The 17,046-nt window shown below is 46.8% G+C and overlaps 1 protein-coding gene and 2 non-coding genes across 3 annotated transcripts; all 3 read left to right on the forward strand.

The window, feature by feature from the left end:
* Positions 1-1,308: 1,308 nt before the first annotated feature.
* Positions 1,309-1,380, forward strand: Trnap-agg (transfer RNA proline (anticodon AGG)). Its single transcript has one exon. It is a non-coding gene; the product is annotated as a tRNA-Pro (tRNA).
* An 11,517-nt stretch (positions 1,381-12,897) lies between these two features.
* On the forward strand, positions 12,898-12,969 carry Trnap-agg (transfer RNA proline (anticodon AGG)). Its single transcript has one exon. It is a non-coding gene; the product is annotated as a tRNA-Pro (tRNA).
* Positions 12,970-13,217: 248 nt separating this feature from the next.
* LOC119459180 (uncharacterized) lies at positions 13,218-14,393 on the forward strand. Its single transcript, XM_037721006.2, has one exon. It carries the CDS (start codon positions 13,218-13,220, stop codon positions 14,391-14,393), a length of 1,176 nt encoding a protein of 391 aa, XP_037576934.1.
* The last annotated feature ends 2,653 nt before the right edge of the window (positions 14,394-17,046 follow it).

Here is a 17,046-nt window from a genome sequence, read left to right on the forward strand (position 1 = left end):
TGTCTGATAAACTGGGATAAGAGCTCTGGTTTTTGGCATGGTGACTGGGAAACGATGCCCGATCATTTCGCGCGAGTGCGATGGTCTTGTCTGCCAACGCAGTATCTCGGTGTCCCCCTTCAGTGTTATCGAGAACCAAGTGAATGTTGGAATGAGCAAGTGTCAAGGGCGAGGGAGAAAGCAGATGCATGGCAGGGGAGTCAGTTATCAATGTTTTCGCGCGCCTCCGTCTGCAACCTTTTCCTTGTATTCAAAATATGGTACATTATGAACGTTTTGTGTGCAACACGGACCAGTATTCAAAAGATGCACCGCGTTTTTGCAGTTTTTATTTGGGCGTCTATCTGGGAGAGAACCAGTCGTACCAACTTGTTTCTTTCTGTTAAGGCGGGAGGGCTTGGACTTGTGCACTTATTTCTGCGTCAAGTTGTGTCGCGTTTTATATTCCTCCGTGATCAAAGGGATACTTTTCTGAGGACTGCTATCCAAGTGAGGTTGCAGAGACATCTCCCATAAATCGTTGTTTCATCGTGTGAGAGTATGTATGGGGCTATCAGTGGGTACATGCGAGAGGTTGTACTTTCTTTCCGGCTATTGCATGTGCTTTTTTCTATTGAGTACTTGTGCAATGTTTCGAAACAAAATCTGTATAAGAATCTTGTGGACACAATGTTGCCGATTCCTATTTATCGTTTACCTCACCGTGGAGGCCCAGGGCAAGATGTTCTGAAGCGAGTTAAGAGAATGCCGGTTAAGCCATCTCTGAAATCCTTTTTCTTTAAGTTACACTCTAACACACTTCCTGTTAAGACGTGGCTGCATGAAAATGGTATTTTCGTCCCATGGACGATTAACTGCCTGCTATGCAAAAAGCCTGAGACAGTAGAGCATGTGTTCCGTGACTGCTGGGACCCAATTTTTCATTGGGATGTCCTCCAACGAACAGTCAAAAAAGATTTTCCCCTGGATCCATATGGCATCAGGTTCTTGCCCATCGCAAATGAAGCGGAAGTACCATTTGACCTAATCATGCTTTTGGGCCTCCACAGTCTGTGGAAGACGCGAATGCAAGTGCGACATGCAGATGTTAACGTCCGTTCGACGCGCGAAAACTTTATTGAAAGTGTTGTGGCCCTTAGGGAAGTGTATCGGGCGCAAACTGAACCGCCCGAATGGATCTCTGTCCTCGATGACTTGGCTGTCATGAAGATTTTAATCCCTCCTACGTCAGCCGAAGTAGGCTGATGTTTTTAACATTTGAACTTTTGTTGTTTTGAATTTCACAATCGGCAATAAAGAAAAAAAAGTGGCTCGTTGGCCTAGGGGTATGATTCTCGCTTAGGGTGCGAGAGGTCCCGGGTTCAAATCCCGGACGAGCCCATTTCTGTTTTTCTTTTTTTGGCACAGATAACGGCACTGCACCGTGGTGAGCGCTCTCTTAGATAAGTTTTTGCTCCACCAGCCTCGACGACAGGTTTCATAACAAGCGTAAGGCGGCTCTTCTTTCTTTGTTGTTGCAGCAAGGCACTGAAAACGGTGATCAGTGCGTTACTTTCTCACACATAAGCAACGGTGGCTCGTTGGTCTCGCAGATGATTCATTTTCGGCTGCCTCTTTAGCTTGCTGGGCAGGAACTGGCTGTGTGATTACGGGCGCCTCATTGCACTGTTGCTTGGACTGATCATCTGTCGCTTTGCTACTTTCCTTGTCCTTGGGCGGTTGTGCGATGCCATTGTCTTTTAGATCTAGACGAGACTTGCCGGCACAACTGGTCTCCGCGGCAGAAGGAACATCTCCGGTCGCGTCGAGAACCTCTGTGGCGTCCATTATGTGTTCTTGCACGCATTCATCAGGAGGTCGTGTCCTATGTCGTAACTTGTCGGCGTATGTTACCACACATTCTTCAGCTGTGTGGCCAAAGCGCCGGCAGTCTTCAGAACGTGGAGTTCTGCAGTTGCGACGAATGTGGCCAACCTTGTTTCAGCGGAGACAAAGCGGGGGTCTGCCTGGAATCAGTACAAGGCTCTGCACTCCACAGACAGGTAGGAGATGTGGAACGTCACCCACACCTACTCCGTCAGCAAGAGACAACACCACATCACGATTTAGAGTACGCATTTCTTCCATCTCCGATACTCTCCAGCTTTCTTCTGATATAGATTTCACTTTCCCGTATGCCTGGAGGGAATCTCGAATGTAGGCGTCTTCCAAACGCTCAGGTAGCCATAAAAGCTTCATTTTTACTTCCGTGGGCTCAGGGTCCATGACGATGCAGCGTCTTCCTTTCACTGATAAATCCCCGCACGTGACTAGATTTGATTTTGTCATTGGTGACTTGCACGTCACCATCCACACGTGCGACATCTGAAATTGGCCAATGGAACTTATTTCCTTTAGGTCAATAACATTCCGAAGGGCGTCTCTGAAGTCTTGGGCTCTGTACGGTCGACCAGCTAAGTCAGCATGCTGGAAAACGGAGTCCACAACCAGCTTACCGGTAGGAAGACGAGGTAGCACAATACGGTAGTCATTGCTGCTGGCTGACGCCTGAGCAGCACCTCGGCCAGGGGCCGATAAATCCTTTGGAGCGGAGAACATGAAAAACGCGACCGTTCGGAACGCCGTCTTCTTCTTTCTCCTTCTTCGTTCTTCTCCTTTCTTTCTTCCTTCTTCTTTCTTCTTCTTTCTTCCTTTGTTCTTTCCTTCTTCTTTCTTTCTCCTTCTTCTTTCTTCTTTCTCATCTGCTTCACCCAAGCTTCTCGACACGTGCTCTGTGCTGGTAGAGGACAGACGAAGTAACGCGGATGCATCAATTCCGAAGCGCCGCGCGACAAACACATCAAAAACAAGGACGGACACCGAAACGACCAGTACCACAAGAAAAGCACGTCGCCGCAAGACATCGAAACACTCAGGAAAGTGCCGACGATCACGGTCCAGGAGGCCTGGTGGGGGTTCGGAGGGAGCCTCACCGTTGCCCTCAAGGACCGACCACATAGATAACTAGGTCCGTATAGTGGTTGGTCACCATGGCGCTGACACAGCAACTTCTCTTCGCAACTTTGAATGTACGGGGCCTTAGGTCTTTGCAGAAACAGGCACAGCTTCGCCGGCTTTTATCTAGGCATCGCCTCGACTTCGTCGCTGTGCAGGAGACGAAGATTGAGAGTGATGACGAAACAGAAAGAGCCTTGCTACCTTTTCTGCCTGAATATAATGTCTGCGTTTCACACGCCCTTGGTTTATCCGCGGGCTGCTTCCTGTTTCTGAAAAAGACCCTACTTTGGTTCAGCATTTAGTTACCGTGTGGACGCTGAAGGCCGATACATATACTGCGATTTTGTGTTGCAGGGTGTGCCATGGCGAACAGTTGACCTCTACGCATTTAATGACGCTGCCAAACGAATTCTTTTATTTGATACTGTGTCTAATCTACTGGACTGTGAACGCTGCATTGTGTTAATGGGAGATTTCAATTGTGTATGTGATCCGAGTGATCGAAGTGGGATTAACATTCAGCGAGACAGGAGTGGTGAAGTTTTGTCTAACGTGATACAGAATGCAGGGCTCATAGATATAGGAGCGTCGGGACAGGGTTCTTGCTCTTATACACGAATTCAAGGTCACTCTTACGCCCGCCTTGATCGAATTTATGTCTCTTCATCACTCCTCCCCCGAGGACTGTCTTGTAGTACTATCCCAGTTTCGTTCTCTGATCATTGTATCGTTATCGCAAAAATTCGTGAGAAATCTGTAACATATTTCCGACCACAGTGGGCACTCTGGAAACTTAACTCTGAGCTCCTAAATGATCAGGAATTTATCAATCGTGTGCGTATGACCCTAACAACTTGTTTTTCTAAAGACTTGCCATTATTTGCTGCTTGGGAATTCTTTAAGCAAGAGGTTCGCACAGTGGCTATAGAAATTGGGTCGGTGAAATCATTTTATAGAAAAAATGAAGAAAAAATGCTTCTCAAGAGCCTAAGTAACATTTACGAGATGGAATGCGAAATGCCAGGCACTTACATAGAAGATATGGAAAATATTAAATGTGAGTTACAAAAGTATGACGCACTGCGTTACCGAGGTGCGCGAGTTCGATCTCGAAACAGCCGTGCTTTGCACTCTGAACAGCCAACACGTCAAGCTTTACTTGATGAGCGACGTCACGGTACTTCAAAAGTAATTTCGGAAATCTACTCCAAAGGTAGTCTTGTAACAAATACGAATGACATAATTTCACAATTTGAAAGTTACTACAATGCTTTGTTCAGTGCACCTCCCGAAGATCATGATGCAAAAGTGTTAGAGAGTTTTGTGTCTCTAGTAAAACCTTTAAAGAATGAGGAGTGTGCATTCATCAGTGGTACTGTTACCATTCAAGAAATTGAGCAAGCTATTGATCAGCTGCCTTTATCGAAAACCCCCGGCCCTGACGGACTTTCAAGCGAATTTTACAAAGCGTTCAAAGGGATTATCAGTTCCATATTATTGTATATATTTATTACAAGTTTAGAGGTGGACGCCCTTCCGAAATCTTTTTGCAAAAGCCACACAGTTTTAATCCCAAGAAAGCTCAGATAAGGAAAAACTGCGTTCTGTTGAAAGCTACAGACCAATCACGTTGTCAAACGTTGATTACAAAATCTTTGCAAAAGTTTTATCTAATAGATTACAATTTGCGATGTCGATTCTCATTGGTTCCCATCAGACATGCGGAATTAGAGGTCGATCGATTCAGACCAATATACATATCGCCCGTACACTTCTTGAGTACTTTTACGGTTCCACTGAGCAGCTTGCAATGCTCCAAGTAGACCTTGCTAAAGCTTTTTGTCATGAGCCACAAAATGAAGAAAGAAAGAAAAAGAAAAAACATAAGAAGAGAACAAGAAGACACGTGGAGTCAATGACAGAAATAAAGAAAGAAGTTAGACAATAAGAGAGTCTCACTAAAAGGAATACAAAATGAAAGCAAAAGAAGAAGCGCAAAAGTGCACGCGCAGCTACGTGGCCAATGGGATAAGGGACACGTAGCCGAAGAGAGCAGCCCAGCTACGCTCTGGGACGCAGGCAGGCAGAAGGAGCTGGAGGCCTAACAGGACGGGTGAATCGCGGAGACGGCGGCAACCCAATGGAAGCTGTGCGTCAGCTGCCGCGGCCACGACCCGCGAGCTGAGCGAACGCCCCATCGGAAGCCGCAGCTACGGGCTTACGGCGCTGCTTCCCGGATTCCCTGCGGCTACGATCCGCAGGCTTGCGGAGTTGACCGGGCGCTCCAGGCGCGCAGGTCACCCCACCATCCTGACCTCCTGACCAGCTCAACCGAGGGCCGAACGTCGGAATCAGCGACGCCAACTCTACGACGCATCAGCGGGCCCAACAACGTGTCGTCGGAAGCAGCGACGACGACGTGACGTGGCCACGTCAAGGGAGTTAATGTAAATATTTTGAACTGTTTAATACGTCGTGTGCGAGGACTTAAGATAGTATTTGTAATTAACCAGTTTTGTACATAGTTTGTTGTATGTTAGGGTTTAGATATTAGTTTGATAACGCGTGTTTTCTTAATATTTGTATTTTTCTTGTGTTCATGTCCCATAAAGGCTTTTCTTAACCCAAACGTTCCTTGCGTCGTGTTTACCACCCTGAGACCATGACAAAATATTGGCGAGCTTGCCAGGATTTATTTCCTGAATACTCGGTCTCACACTTCGCAGGAATATGGATTATGAGAAGCTGTTGGGGGTAGCCAGTTCTCTGGGACTTAGCCGCGAAGAATCGCTTAGCCTTTTTGATAGAGCACAAAAAGAAGCTCTAGAAGCATGCGAAGCGGGAAAAGAAATTTTGTTGTTGAAGTTGCGTTTGGCCGATGTGTCTATCGGAAGAGATGACGCGGACAGATCGTCGGATTCTTCGGAAATAGAGCCGCAAAGAACAAAGACAATTTGTCCACGAAAGATAATGGCTCCATTTGACGATAAGCGAGATGACCTTGATGCATATCTACATCGTTTTGAAAGGATTGCTTTAGGACAAGGCTGGGAGCGATCTGAGTGGGCGACAGCACTTAGTTTGTGTTTAGTTGGCGAAGCGTTGAACGTGTTCGGAAGAATGCCAGCATCTGAGTCAATGGACTACGACAAAGTCAAGAAAGCATTATTGCAGAGATTCAGGCTAACTGCAGAAGGATTCCGTGAAAAATTCCGGAGTAGTAAACGAGAGAAATCAGAGACTGGTAAACAGTTTGCTTGCCGTTTAACAAATTATTTTGATAGATGGATGGAAATGGCAAACACAGAGAAGACGTACGAAGGAGTCAGGGAGCGCATTGTGATTGAGCAGTTCTTGACTTGTAGCTCAAAACTCAATGTTTTTCTTAAAGAACGTTCATTGAAACGTCTAGATGATTTCGCTGAATCTGCTGACCAATTTCTGTAAGTGCAAGGCTTGAGGAATTTAGGTAAAATCGAAGGAGAAACTCGTAAAAGAGACGATGATGTAACCCAAGTTAGGCAAGGTGCCGTACCTAAGGTACTTAGATGTTTCCTGTGCAACCGCGTCGGTCATCGTGCAGTCGATTGTCGTGTAGGAGGGAACCGACCACAGGCGCATATCATTTGTCAGCACTGCAAGAGACGAGGACACCGCACAGAAGACTGCAGGCTACAGAACCGAGAAAAGGCAGCAGGCGTGGTTTTGTTAAATAGTGGAAAGGCAGCATCATCGCAAGAATCGATCAAGGATACCCAGGATACACATGATACGTCGAAAACCATGCTCCCGGACAACCAGGACGCTTTCGAGAAGAAGAGACTATCATTGGGTCTTCCTGTAGTTGATGGAGAGATCAACGGCATACGAGTCTCAGTTCTTCGAGATAGTGGGACCAACACGGCCTTGGTGAGACGGAGTTTGATTCGAGAGCAAGAACTAACAGGAGAAACAGCGGCGGTTATCATGGTCGACAGCACGGTTAGGCATTTACCTGAGGCCAGAATTCAAGTTTCTACTCCCTACTACTCCGGATGGCTGATAGTGAAGTGTGTAGATAAGCCACTATATGATTTAATATTGGGCAATCTACCAGGGGTAAGAAGCGTCGATGACCCAGATATCAAGTGGAAGAGCAGCTGCACCCACACGGGAAAAGCGAAAGAAAAACAGCAGGAGCGTGATCCTAACATGACGACACAAAGAATTAAGACTACGGAGAATAGTCCAGCAGTGTCGTCGGCGATAGCCACAAGATCAAGTACGCAGCAAACATTGAGGGCACTGAAGATACCTACAACCGAAGTACTTGCGGTGACGCCAACAGAATTTGCAGAAATGCAAAGAAAGAATGATTCACTACAAGCCTGCTTTGAGAATGAAGGAGAGTCTGGCTACAAATAAAAGAGGAAGAACCATTTTTGAATTCCAGAAGAAAAATGGGTTGTTGTACAGAAGATGCAAGTTTACTTCGGGCAGAGAAGTGATGCAGTTGGTGGTTCCTAAACCACTACGACGGACGGTCTTGAATTTGGGACACGACAGCATCATGGCCGGGCACCAAGGCATAAAACGAACGGTGTCAAGGATCACAGAAGAATTCTTCTGGCCAGGACTACAAAGCGAGGTAAAACGATATGTAAAATCCTGTGACATTTGCCAGCGGACGATACCGAAAGGACGAGTCAAACGAGTTCCACTTGGGAATATGCCTACCATTGACATGCCATTTCGGAGAGTAGCGATAGACATCGTAGGTCCAATAAAGCCGGTATCAGCAAAAGGAAACCGCTATGTTCTCACGATGGTCGATATGGCGACAAGATATCCAGAAGCCATCGCATTAAAAGGCATAGATTCAATTCAGGTTGCCGAGGCTCTAATAGAGATGTTCTCTCGGTATGGTCTGCCCCGAGAAATCCTTAGTGACCGGGGATCCAACTTCACATCTAACCTAATGAAGGAGTTCAACAGGTTGCTCTAGATAAAGCAGTTGCTCACAACGCCGTATCATCCTATGGCGAATGGCCTGGTAGAAAGGTTTAATGGCACATTGAAGAACATGATAAAGAAGATGTGTCAAGAAAGACCTACGGATTGGGACCGTTACCTACCAGCATTATTGTTTGCATACAGAGAAGTGCCACAAGCAAGTCTCAATTTTTCACCGTTCGAGATGTTGTATGGACGCGCGGTTAGAGGTCCGTTAACTATCCTCAAGGAGGTATGGGCAAATGAAGGACTCGACACCGAAGTCAAAACAACATACACCTACGTGTTGGAACTTCGAGAGAAGCTGGAAGAAACGTGCAAGTTAGCACATCGTAGTTTGGAGGAAGCCAAAGAATGCTATAAGACCTATTACAGCAAGAAGGCGGTGACAAGACGACTCAATCCAGGAGACAAAGCTCTTATCCTTCTACCCAGTGATGGAAACAAACTGTTGATGCAGTGGAAGGGACCATTCGAGGTAATCCAGAAAAGGAACGAGATGCATTACGAACTCCTGGTGAATGATTCTAAAAAAGTATTTCACATCAACATGTTAAAGAAATATGAAGAGAGACCTAATTCGCAAGAATCCGAACTTGTCAACAAGGTAGTCACAGAAGAGAAAGAAGACTTGGAAGTACACACCTACAACTACAAGAAAACCATGGGGCTAGAAAAAAGCAGTCATTAATCCATGTCTGGACGGAGAAGAAGCAGCAGAGTTAAAATCATTATTGCAAAAGTATGAGACGTTATCCTCAGGCCTCCCAGGAAGAACAAATGTGATTGAGTGCAAGTTAGAATGCACCACGGACACACCAGTGTACGTCGAACAATACCCATTGCCACTGGTGGTTCAAGAGTCTATCGAGAAGGAAGTTGACGAGATGTTACGTCAAGACATCATTGAGAGGTCTACATCAGCTTACAACGCACCTCTGGTCGTTGTGAAGAAACCAGACGGCTCTAATAGGCTTTGTGTAGACTTCAGGAGGTTAAACAGCGTATTAGTGTCTGACTCTGAGCCAATACCAAGAGTGGACGTTGTTTTTGCAAAGGTGGCAAGAAAAAAGTTCTTTTCAAAGCTTGACTTAGCGAAGGGTACTGGCAAATACCCATGGAGAAGACATCCAAAGAAAAGACGGCATTTTCAAGTACAAATGGGCTATTTCAATTCAAGTACATGCCATTTGGACTAAAGACAGCCGCTGCAGTATTTACGAAACTCATGAGAAGAGTACTTCACGGTCTGAAAAACGTAGAACATTATATTGACAATATTTTGGTGGCAACAGACACTTGGGAAGAGCACCTGGAAGCATTAGAAGGATTATTTTGTAGATTACAGGAAGCCAAGCTGACCATCAAGCCAACGAAGTGTGAATTTGGTTTTCATGCGGTGTCATTTTTGGGACACAAGTTAGGCATGGGACGCATTTCAACGAAAGAGGAACTACTAGAGAAGATTCAAGAAGCAAACCCACCGAAGAACAAGAAAGAAGTACAGTTTTTTCTGGGATTGACGGGATTTTACAGGGACTTCATTCCACATTATGCGGAGATAGCTGATCCTTTGGTGGAATTAACAAAGAAAGGTGCAAGCAATATAGTGAAATGGACAAAAGCGCAACAGGACACATTTGAAACACTCAAGCAGCACATGACAAATCCTCCCATTCTGGTGGCGCCCAACTTAGAAAGCGAAATTGTTTTGCGCACAGATGCTTCAGAGAAAGCGCTTGGGGCGGTGTTGCTGCAAGAAAACGACAATGTATTACATCCGGTATTCTATGCAAACAAACGATTGCTCGAAAGCGAAAGGCACTACTCGACTGTGGAAAAAGAATGTTTAGCTCTTGTATGGGCAGTCAAACGGTTTGACATATACCTGTATGGAAAACATTTTAGGGTGCAGACAGATCACCAACCCCTTGAGTTCCTAAATAAAGCAAAGTTGACTAATTCCAAAGTGATGAGATGGAGCCTTGCGCTTCAAGGATATAGTTTCCACGTGGAATACATCAAGGGAAGAGAAAATGTTGGAGCAGATTTTATGAGTAGAACTTCATAGTACATAGCGTGACAAGTGTTATTAAGGGTTTACCCTAGCAGTGTTGTGGTTTAGGAGTATTGGACAATGACTGTTTTGTGTGCAATGGTGATCTCGACGATGTGTACAGTGCAGTGAATTAGTGAAGTGAAGTGAAGTGGTGTGCGGGGAAGGTACCCAGTGGTGCAAATGACAAAAATGGTGAAAGCCATCAAGGGCTAATGCTACAACGACGTGTGAAGACGGCGGATATATCCGGTACAAGGAAGAAGCAGTTTTTCACATGGAAAAACTCTTGAAGGTGGGCATATGTCATGAGCCACAAAATGAAGAAAGAAAGAAAAAGAAAAAGCATAAGAAGAGAACAAGAAGACACGTGGAGTCGATGACAGAAATAAAGAAAGAAGTTAGAAAATAAGAGAGTCTCACTAAAAGGAATACAACATGAAAGCAAAAGAAGAAGCGCAAAAGTGCACGCGCAGCTACGTGGCCAATGGGATAAGGGACACGTAGCCGAAGAGAGCAGCCCAGCTACGCTCTGGGACGCAGGCAGGCAGAAGGAGCTGGAGGCCTAACAGGACGGGTGAATCGCGGAGACGGCGGCAACCCAATGGAAGCTGTGCGTCAGCTGCCGCGGCCACGACCCGCGAGCTGAGCGAACGCCCCATCGGAAGCCGCAGCTACGGGCTTACGGCGCTGCTTCCCGGATTCCCTGCGGCTACGATCCGCAGGCTTGCGGAGTTGACCGGGCGCTCCAGGCGCGCAGGTCACCCCACCATCCTGACCTCCTGACCAGCTCAACCGAGGCCCGAACGTCGGAATCAGCGACGCCGACTCTACGACGCATCAGCGGGCCCAACAACGTGTCGTCGGAAGCAGCGACGACGACGTGACGTGGCCACGTCAAGGGACTTAGTGTAAATATTTTGAACTGTTTAATACGTCGTGTGCGAGGACTTAAGATAGTATTTGTAATTAACCAGTTTTGTATATAGTTTGTTGTATGTTAGGGTTTAGATATTAGTTTGATAACGCGTGTTTTCTTAATATTTGTATTTTTCTTGTGTTCATGTCCCATAAAGGCTTTTCTTAACCCAAACGTTCCTTGCGTCGTGTTTTCCACCCTGAGACCGTGACACTTTTGATCGAGTCAGTCATTCCTATTTATTTTCTCTTCTGGAACACGCCAATATTGGCTCCATTGTGCTTAAAGGAGTTAGGCTTTGCTACACACATTGTTCTACTCGTTTATTTATTAATTGACATCTCTCCAAACCCGTTGCTATCTGCTCTTCGGTAAAACAATGATGCCCGATGTCCCCACTACTCTTCGCCCTTTACCTGGAACCACTATGCTTAAGCGTAATTCAGTCAAGTTCCATCCATGGCTTCAACATACTGGGTAATGAGGTTAAAGTGTTAGCTTACGCAGATGATATAGCGTTCTTCTGCACAGATAAGCCTAGTGTTGAAAAGGTTGTAGCTACAATAGAGAAATTTGGCAGCGTATCAGGAGCACAAATGAACTCCTCGAAAAGCTTAGGCTTATGGTTCGGCTCCTGGTGTTATAAGCCAGAACAGTTTGCAGGCATTAAGTGGACTCATGTTCCGCCAACGTATCTTGGCGTGCCGCTAGACGCATATAAATTAAGCGCGCACTATTGGAAAGAACGGGTTTCAGCCTTGCAAAGTTACGCTCAGACATTCCTTCCATACCGACTTTCTATTTTCGGAATGGCTGAAGCCTGCAATAAGTTTTTAGCAACTAAAATTTACTACGTATTGCAAGTTATTCACTGTGCCAGGCTCTACATCCAACGCTTTCACCGAATTTTGCAACTTTCATATGGTCTTCCACTTCGAGCCCATGAGGAGAGACAATGTTTTTAGACCAGTTAGTGAGGGTGGGCTCGGCTTAGTGCATCTTTACGTGCGGCAAACAGTGTCCCGTTTCTTCTTTTTTCGCGATCCTTCACATCCTATAATTCGGTCATTCATGCAAGTCACACTTGTTGATGCTTTACCTGATTTAGTTGTTTCTTCAAATTTTCTTAGCCTTTATGCTTGTTGGGGTTCATGCAGGAGGTTTATTTGGCGGTTCGTTTCCTGACAGTTCGGTTTTCTACTGAATACTTGTACTCCGTGTCACGTAAAAAGTTATACAAAGATTTAGTGTCCATGCTTTTTTCCGCCTCCATTTTACCGATCACTATACATTGAATGGCCAGGCCACGATGTACTAAAACGAGTTCGTAAAATGTATATATCCCCATGCTGCAAAACATTCTTTTACAAACTTCATAGTGAAACTTTACCGGTAAAAACATGGCTACAGAAAAAGGGTATATTTGTGACTTCTGTTAATTGTCGTCTTTGAGATGTGCCAGAGACAATTGAACACTGTTTTATTGGCTGCAAAGATGCCATTCTATTTTGGGACATCCTCCAACGGATTCTAAAGAAAGACCTTGAAATCAACCCCCATACAGTGCGATATCTGCTGCCGACCCATGATGACAGTGTACCTTTCGACATGTTCTTTCTCATGGGAATGCACAGTCTGTGGAAGACGCGAATGATGGACCGCAACGCCGAACCGGTTGTACCCACAAGAGTAAATTTCATCCAGATGACTGTGCACCTAAAGAATGTTTATGATGGACTTGATGTTCAACCGGACTGGTACCCCATTTTGGTGAGGTGCTTAGCCTTACCACCCTTTTAAAGCGGAACAGTGCTTCTTCTGTTTTTCTGTGTGTGACTCATTGTACGCACCTTTCTATGACTATGCACAATTAGTGAATGTTTTATTGGATGACATGTTAATGTATTAAATACCATGAAAGAAAAAAAAAAGTGGCTAGTTGGTCTAGGGGTATGATTCTCGCTTAGGGTGCGAGAGGTCCTGGGTTCAAATCCCGGACGAGCCCGTTTCTGTTTTTCTTTTTGGCACAGATAACGGCACTGCACCGTGGTGAGCGCTCTCTTAGATAAGTTTTTGCTCCACCAGCCTCGACGACAGGTTTCATAACAAGCGTAAGGCGGCTCTTCTTTCTTTGTTGTTGCAGCACGGCACTGAAAACGGTGATCAGTGCGTTACTTTCTCACACATAAGCACTGGTGGCTCGTTGGTCTAGGATTCCACTTCCGGCCGCGAAAGCCTACGGACGTGTGTATCATGTGCTCCCAAGGAGCGGTGGTTGCGGCTACTAACAGCCGCGGTAACAGGATGGACGGAACGGATGCCGAAGGATACGAAGTTATTTTGCCTACACTGCCTTCAGGTCGTAGTGTTTTCAACACTTTATTTTTGCATGCGGATGTTCGTGCGAGGCCCTACCGAGTCGAACATTTCCGGGATACGTTGGCACGTCTGGAATTGCTCCCCGACGTGATAGCGTTGGGGGCTTATCAGATGAGCCACGTGTGGGCGGTGACCTTCAAGAGCACAGAGGGCATGAAGAAAGCTTTGGCTTGTGGCGAAATGAAAGTGAAGGGCCAACGATGTTTGGTTATCGACCCGACGAACCAGGACGTACGCCTCCAGCTTCATTGGCTTCTGTTTAACGTGGCGGACGAAGATGTGCGTGTAGCGCTTGCCCCGTACGGGAAAGTGACCGACGTCTCTAAGGAAAAGTGGAGGGTTCAAGGAATCCAGGACAAGGGGTCGACGACGCGCCTCGTGCGCCTCAAGCTCCATAATGGAATTAAGGTAGACGACCTTCCACACCAGCTGCGCGTCGCCGGTGACATGGCCCTCCTTGTCGCGCCGGGAAGAGCGCCACTATGCCTGCGGTGTCATAGCAAGGGCCATATCCGACGTGAGTGCCGAGTTCCTCGCTGCACGCACTGTCGGCGTTTTGGACACGAAGAAAGTGAGTGCGTGAAGACGTACGCAAGTGTCCCAGGGCCAGTTGGAGGAGATGACACCGCAGAACTCATCATGGACGAGGCCGACGCTGAGGAAGCCGCAAGCGAAGCCACGCCGAAGGTCGAGGCGCATGATGCGGCAACGTTAGCCCCTCCCGACAAGCTGCAGGATACAAGCACCAACGACGAAAGCCCAAAAGTGACCGACACAGTAGGTGAAGCCACGGGCGCCGTCAAAGTGCACGACGTCCCAGCGCAGTCACCGTCATGCGAAGAGCCGGCCGTCATGAACGTAAGCGAGGCAGCAAGCGGCGCCACTGTCAGCAAGCGCGGCCACGATGCGACGTTGGACGAGAACGAAGCCCTGATTGCAGGGAACTCCGACGGACCGCCGCCAAAGGCGGCCATCACCCGGCGGTCACTGATCAGACCACGGCCGAATATACCACCCGACCGTAAGGCGGCAGGCACGCCGCCGACGTAACCGCGTGCGCGTGTGCCTCGCGGTATCTCTTCTAGTTATCTACAAGACCAAGCCAACCCCAAGGGACGATGGAGAACAACGATAAGGACACGAACTGCGCCTTCCGGAGGCTGCCCAGGCAGCTACGGAAGGTTCGTGCAAGAGGCGAAGGCAGCACCGACCGCAGACGCATGAGGTGGGTGCCATGCGGTCCGTTGTTCTTCACAAACTACAATGATGGCCCAAAACACTGCACTCCGTCTTGCTACCCTAAATGTTCGCGGTCTTTGTGCCAGAAAGCGGCAATACCAGCTTAGGCGGCTTTTCTCGGAAACAGATATTGATATAGCGGCGGTGCAGGAAACTAAGATAGAAAGCGAAGAACAGACGGATCGCATGGTGCTGCAGTTCCGCAATAGATACAATGTTTGTGTATCACATGCTGTTGGAACTTCCGCGGGGTGCGCTGTTTTCATTAGAAATAATTTGGGAGTCGTAGAAGAGAATGTTTTTTCTTGTCAAAGTGGGAGACTGCTTTTTGTGGATTTTTCCTTTTCGGGCGTAGGTTGGCGGGTGATATGTGTGTACGCCCCCAACATAGAAAGTGAGCGGTTGTCCTTTTTTGAAAGTGTAGGCCAGCATTTACAGTGTGACAGGAAAGTCGTGTTGCTCGGAGATTTCAATTGTGTATGTTTTGCTGCTGATCGAGTGAAACAGCTTCCAGTGCGCGACAAAAGTGCTGTATTTTTAAATACACTGGTGCAAGATTCTAACCTAGAAGACGTTGGTCATGTCTTGTCCAGTGCTGGTGTGCCCGCATTCACACATTTTCAGGGGCATAGTCACGCTAGGCTAGACAGAGTGTACGTTGCACTGGATCTTGTTCCCATGTGTGGCAGTTATAGTGTGAAACACGTGTCGTTCAGCGATCACAGCCTTGTAACGTTCACCATAGGTACTAAACAAAGTAAGTCGCGATTTAACTGGAAGACGTGGAAGTTTAACGATGGGCTGCTGCTGAACGAATCGTTTGTGAAGGCGTGAAAGAAAAGTTACACAGATTCATGGAGGCCGAAGAAGGTAACATGCTAGAATTATGGGAGATTTTTAAACAAGAAGTTAAGATCAGCGCTATAGAAGAAGCCACTACGGAAATTTTCAACAAAAGGAAAAGAGAAAAAGAAATACAACGCGAGCTTGATTTCTTCTACACCGTAGAAAGCGACAGACCTGGGAGCCGAACAAAAGAAATAAAAGAATTGAAGAGCCAGCTTGAGCTTTTCGATGAAAATAAGTTCAAAGGAGCAGTTATAAGATCACGAGCGGAAAGGGTCTGGCTAAGCGAGACGCCGACAAAACGAGCTTTATCGGACGAAAAGACGTACGCGAGGCGGAATGAAATCAGAATGATTCGATACGGGAACGAAATCACGGGCCAACCTGAAAAAATCGAACAGGCGTTTCTTGATCATTATGGTGAATTATTCGGGAGTGCTAAGGACGTCACAGAAGGATACAAACGGACTTCCTGTCAAACATGCCGCAATTAGAAGACGATATTCGGGAGCGTCTGGAATGGCCTCTGAGCATCGCCGAAATCGAAGGAGCCATAGACGATTTAGTTGTTGGCAAGTCCCGGGGACCTGATGGACTCGGAGCGGCTTTTTATAAGACCTTCAAAAGTGACGCCAGCCAGGTCCTGTTACGATTGTATAAGGAGGTCTACACCCGAAAGCTGGTTCCTCCATCCTTTCGGACTTCGCACGTGGTGCTGATTCCAAAAACAGACGACCCAGATAAATTGTTAGCTGTCGACATATCACTGATGAACGTGGACTACAAGATATTTACGAGAGTGCTCGGAAAGCGATTACAAGGAGTGGTGACCCGCATCGTAGGGCCGCACCAAACATGCGGCATTAAAGGACGGTCAATCTATACTAACATTCACATCGCCAGAAGCATTTTAGAATACTGCGACGACCTAGGTGAACACGGATCAATGTTACAGTTGGACTTGCAGAAGGTTTTCGACCGTGTGGCCCATAAAATTCTTTTCTGCATTCTAGAAATGTAAATGTAGGTGAATTAATTTTCGACGGGTAAAGATGTGCTATCAAGACTGTACCGCCAGTCTCATAATAGACAAGAAGGTTACCAAAAGCTTTAGGGTGCGATCATCCGTGCGCCAGGGGTGTGGTTTGTCCCCTCTTTTATTTGCAATATACATAGAGCCGCTTTGTAGGAAGATCAACAATGACAATAGAATATTGGGTTTCAGAGTAAAGTCTGCATAAGTGAAAATGCTCGCATATGCGGACGACATCGCGTTGTTTTGTCGGGATAAAGAAAGTATTGAAATCGCGATCGCGGAAGTGTTATCATACTGCAGAACTACAGGCAGTGCTATCAACTTTGATAAATGCCTAGGGGTATGGATCGGCAACTGGGTAGACCCTCCGAGTACGTTTGTGAATATCCAGTGGACCGTCACGCCGGCAAAGTATCTCGGGGTGCCGCTTGAGCACTACCGTGACGCAGTGGATTACTGGAATGCTGAAACACAGAGTTAGAGAGTGTACACTTAAATGGGGGGGGGCCGCCATTTCTCAATGTTTGCTCGCGCGACGGTCTGCAACCTCTTTGCCGTTGCCAAAATTTTTACGTGCTTCAA

This window comes from Dermacentor silvarum, chromosome 7 (genome assembly GCF_013339745.2).
Source record: "Dermacentor silvarum isolate Dsil-2018 chromosome 7, BIME_Dsil_1.4, whole genome shotgun sequence".
Lineage (NCBI taxonomy): Eukaryota > Metazoa > Arthropoda > Arachnida > Ixodida > Ixodidae > Dermacentor > Dermacentor silvarum.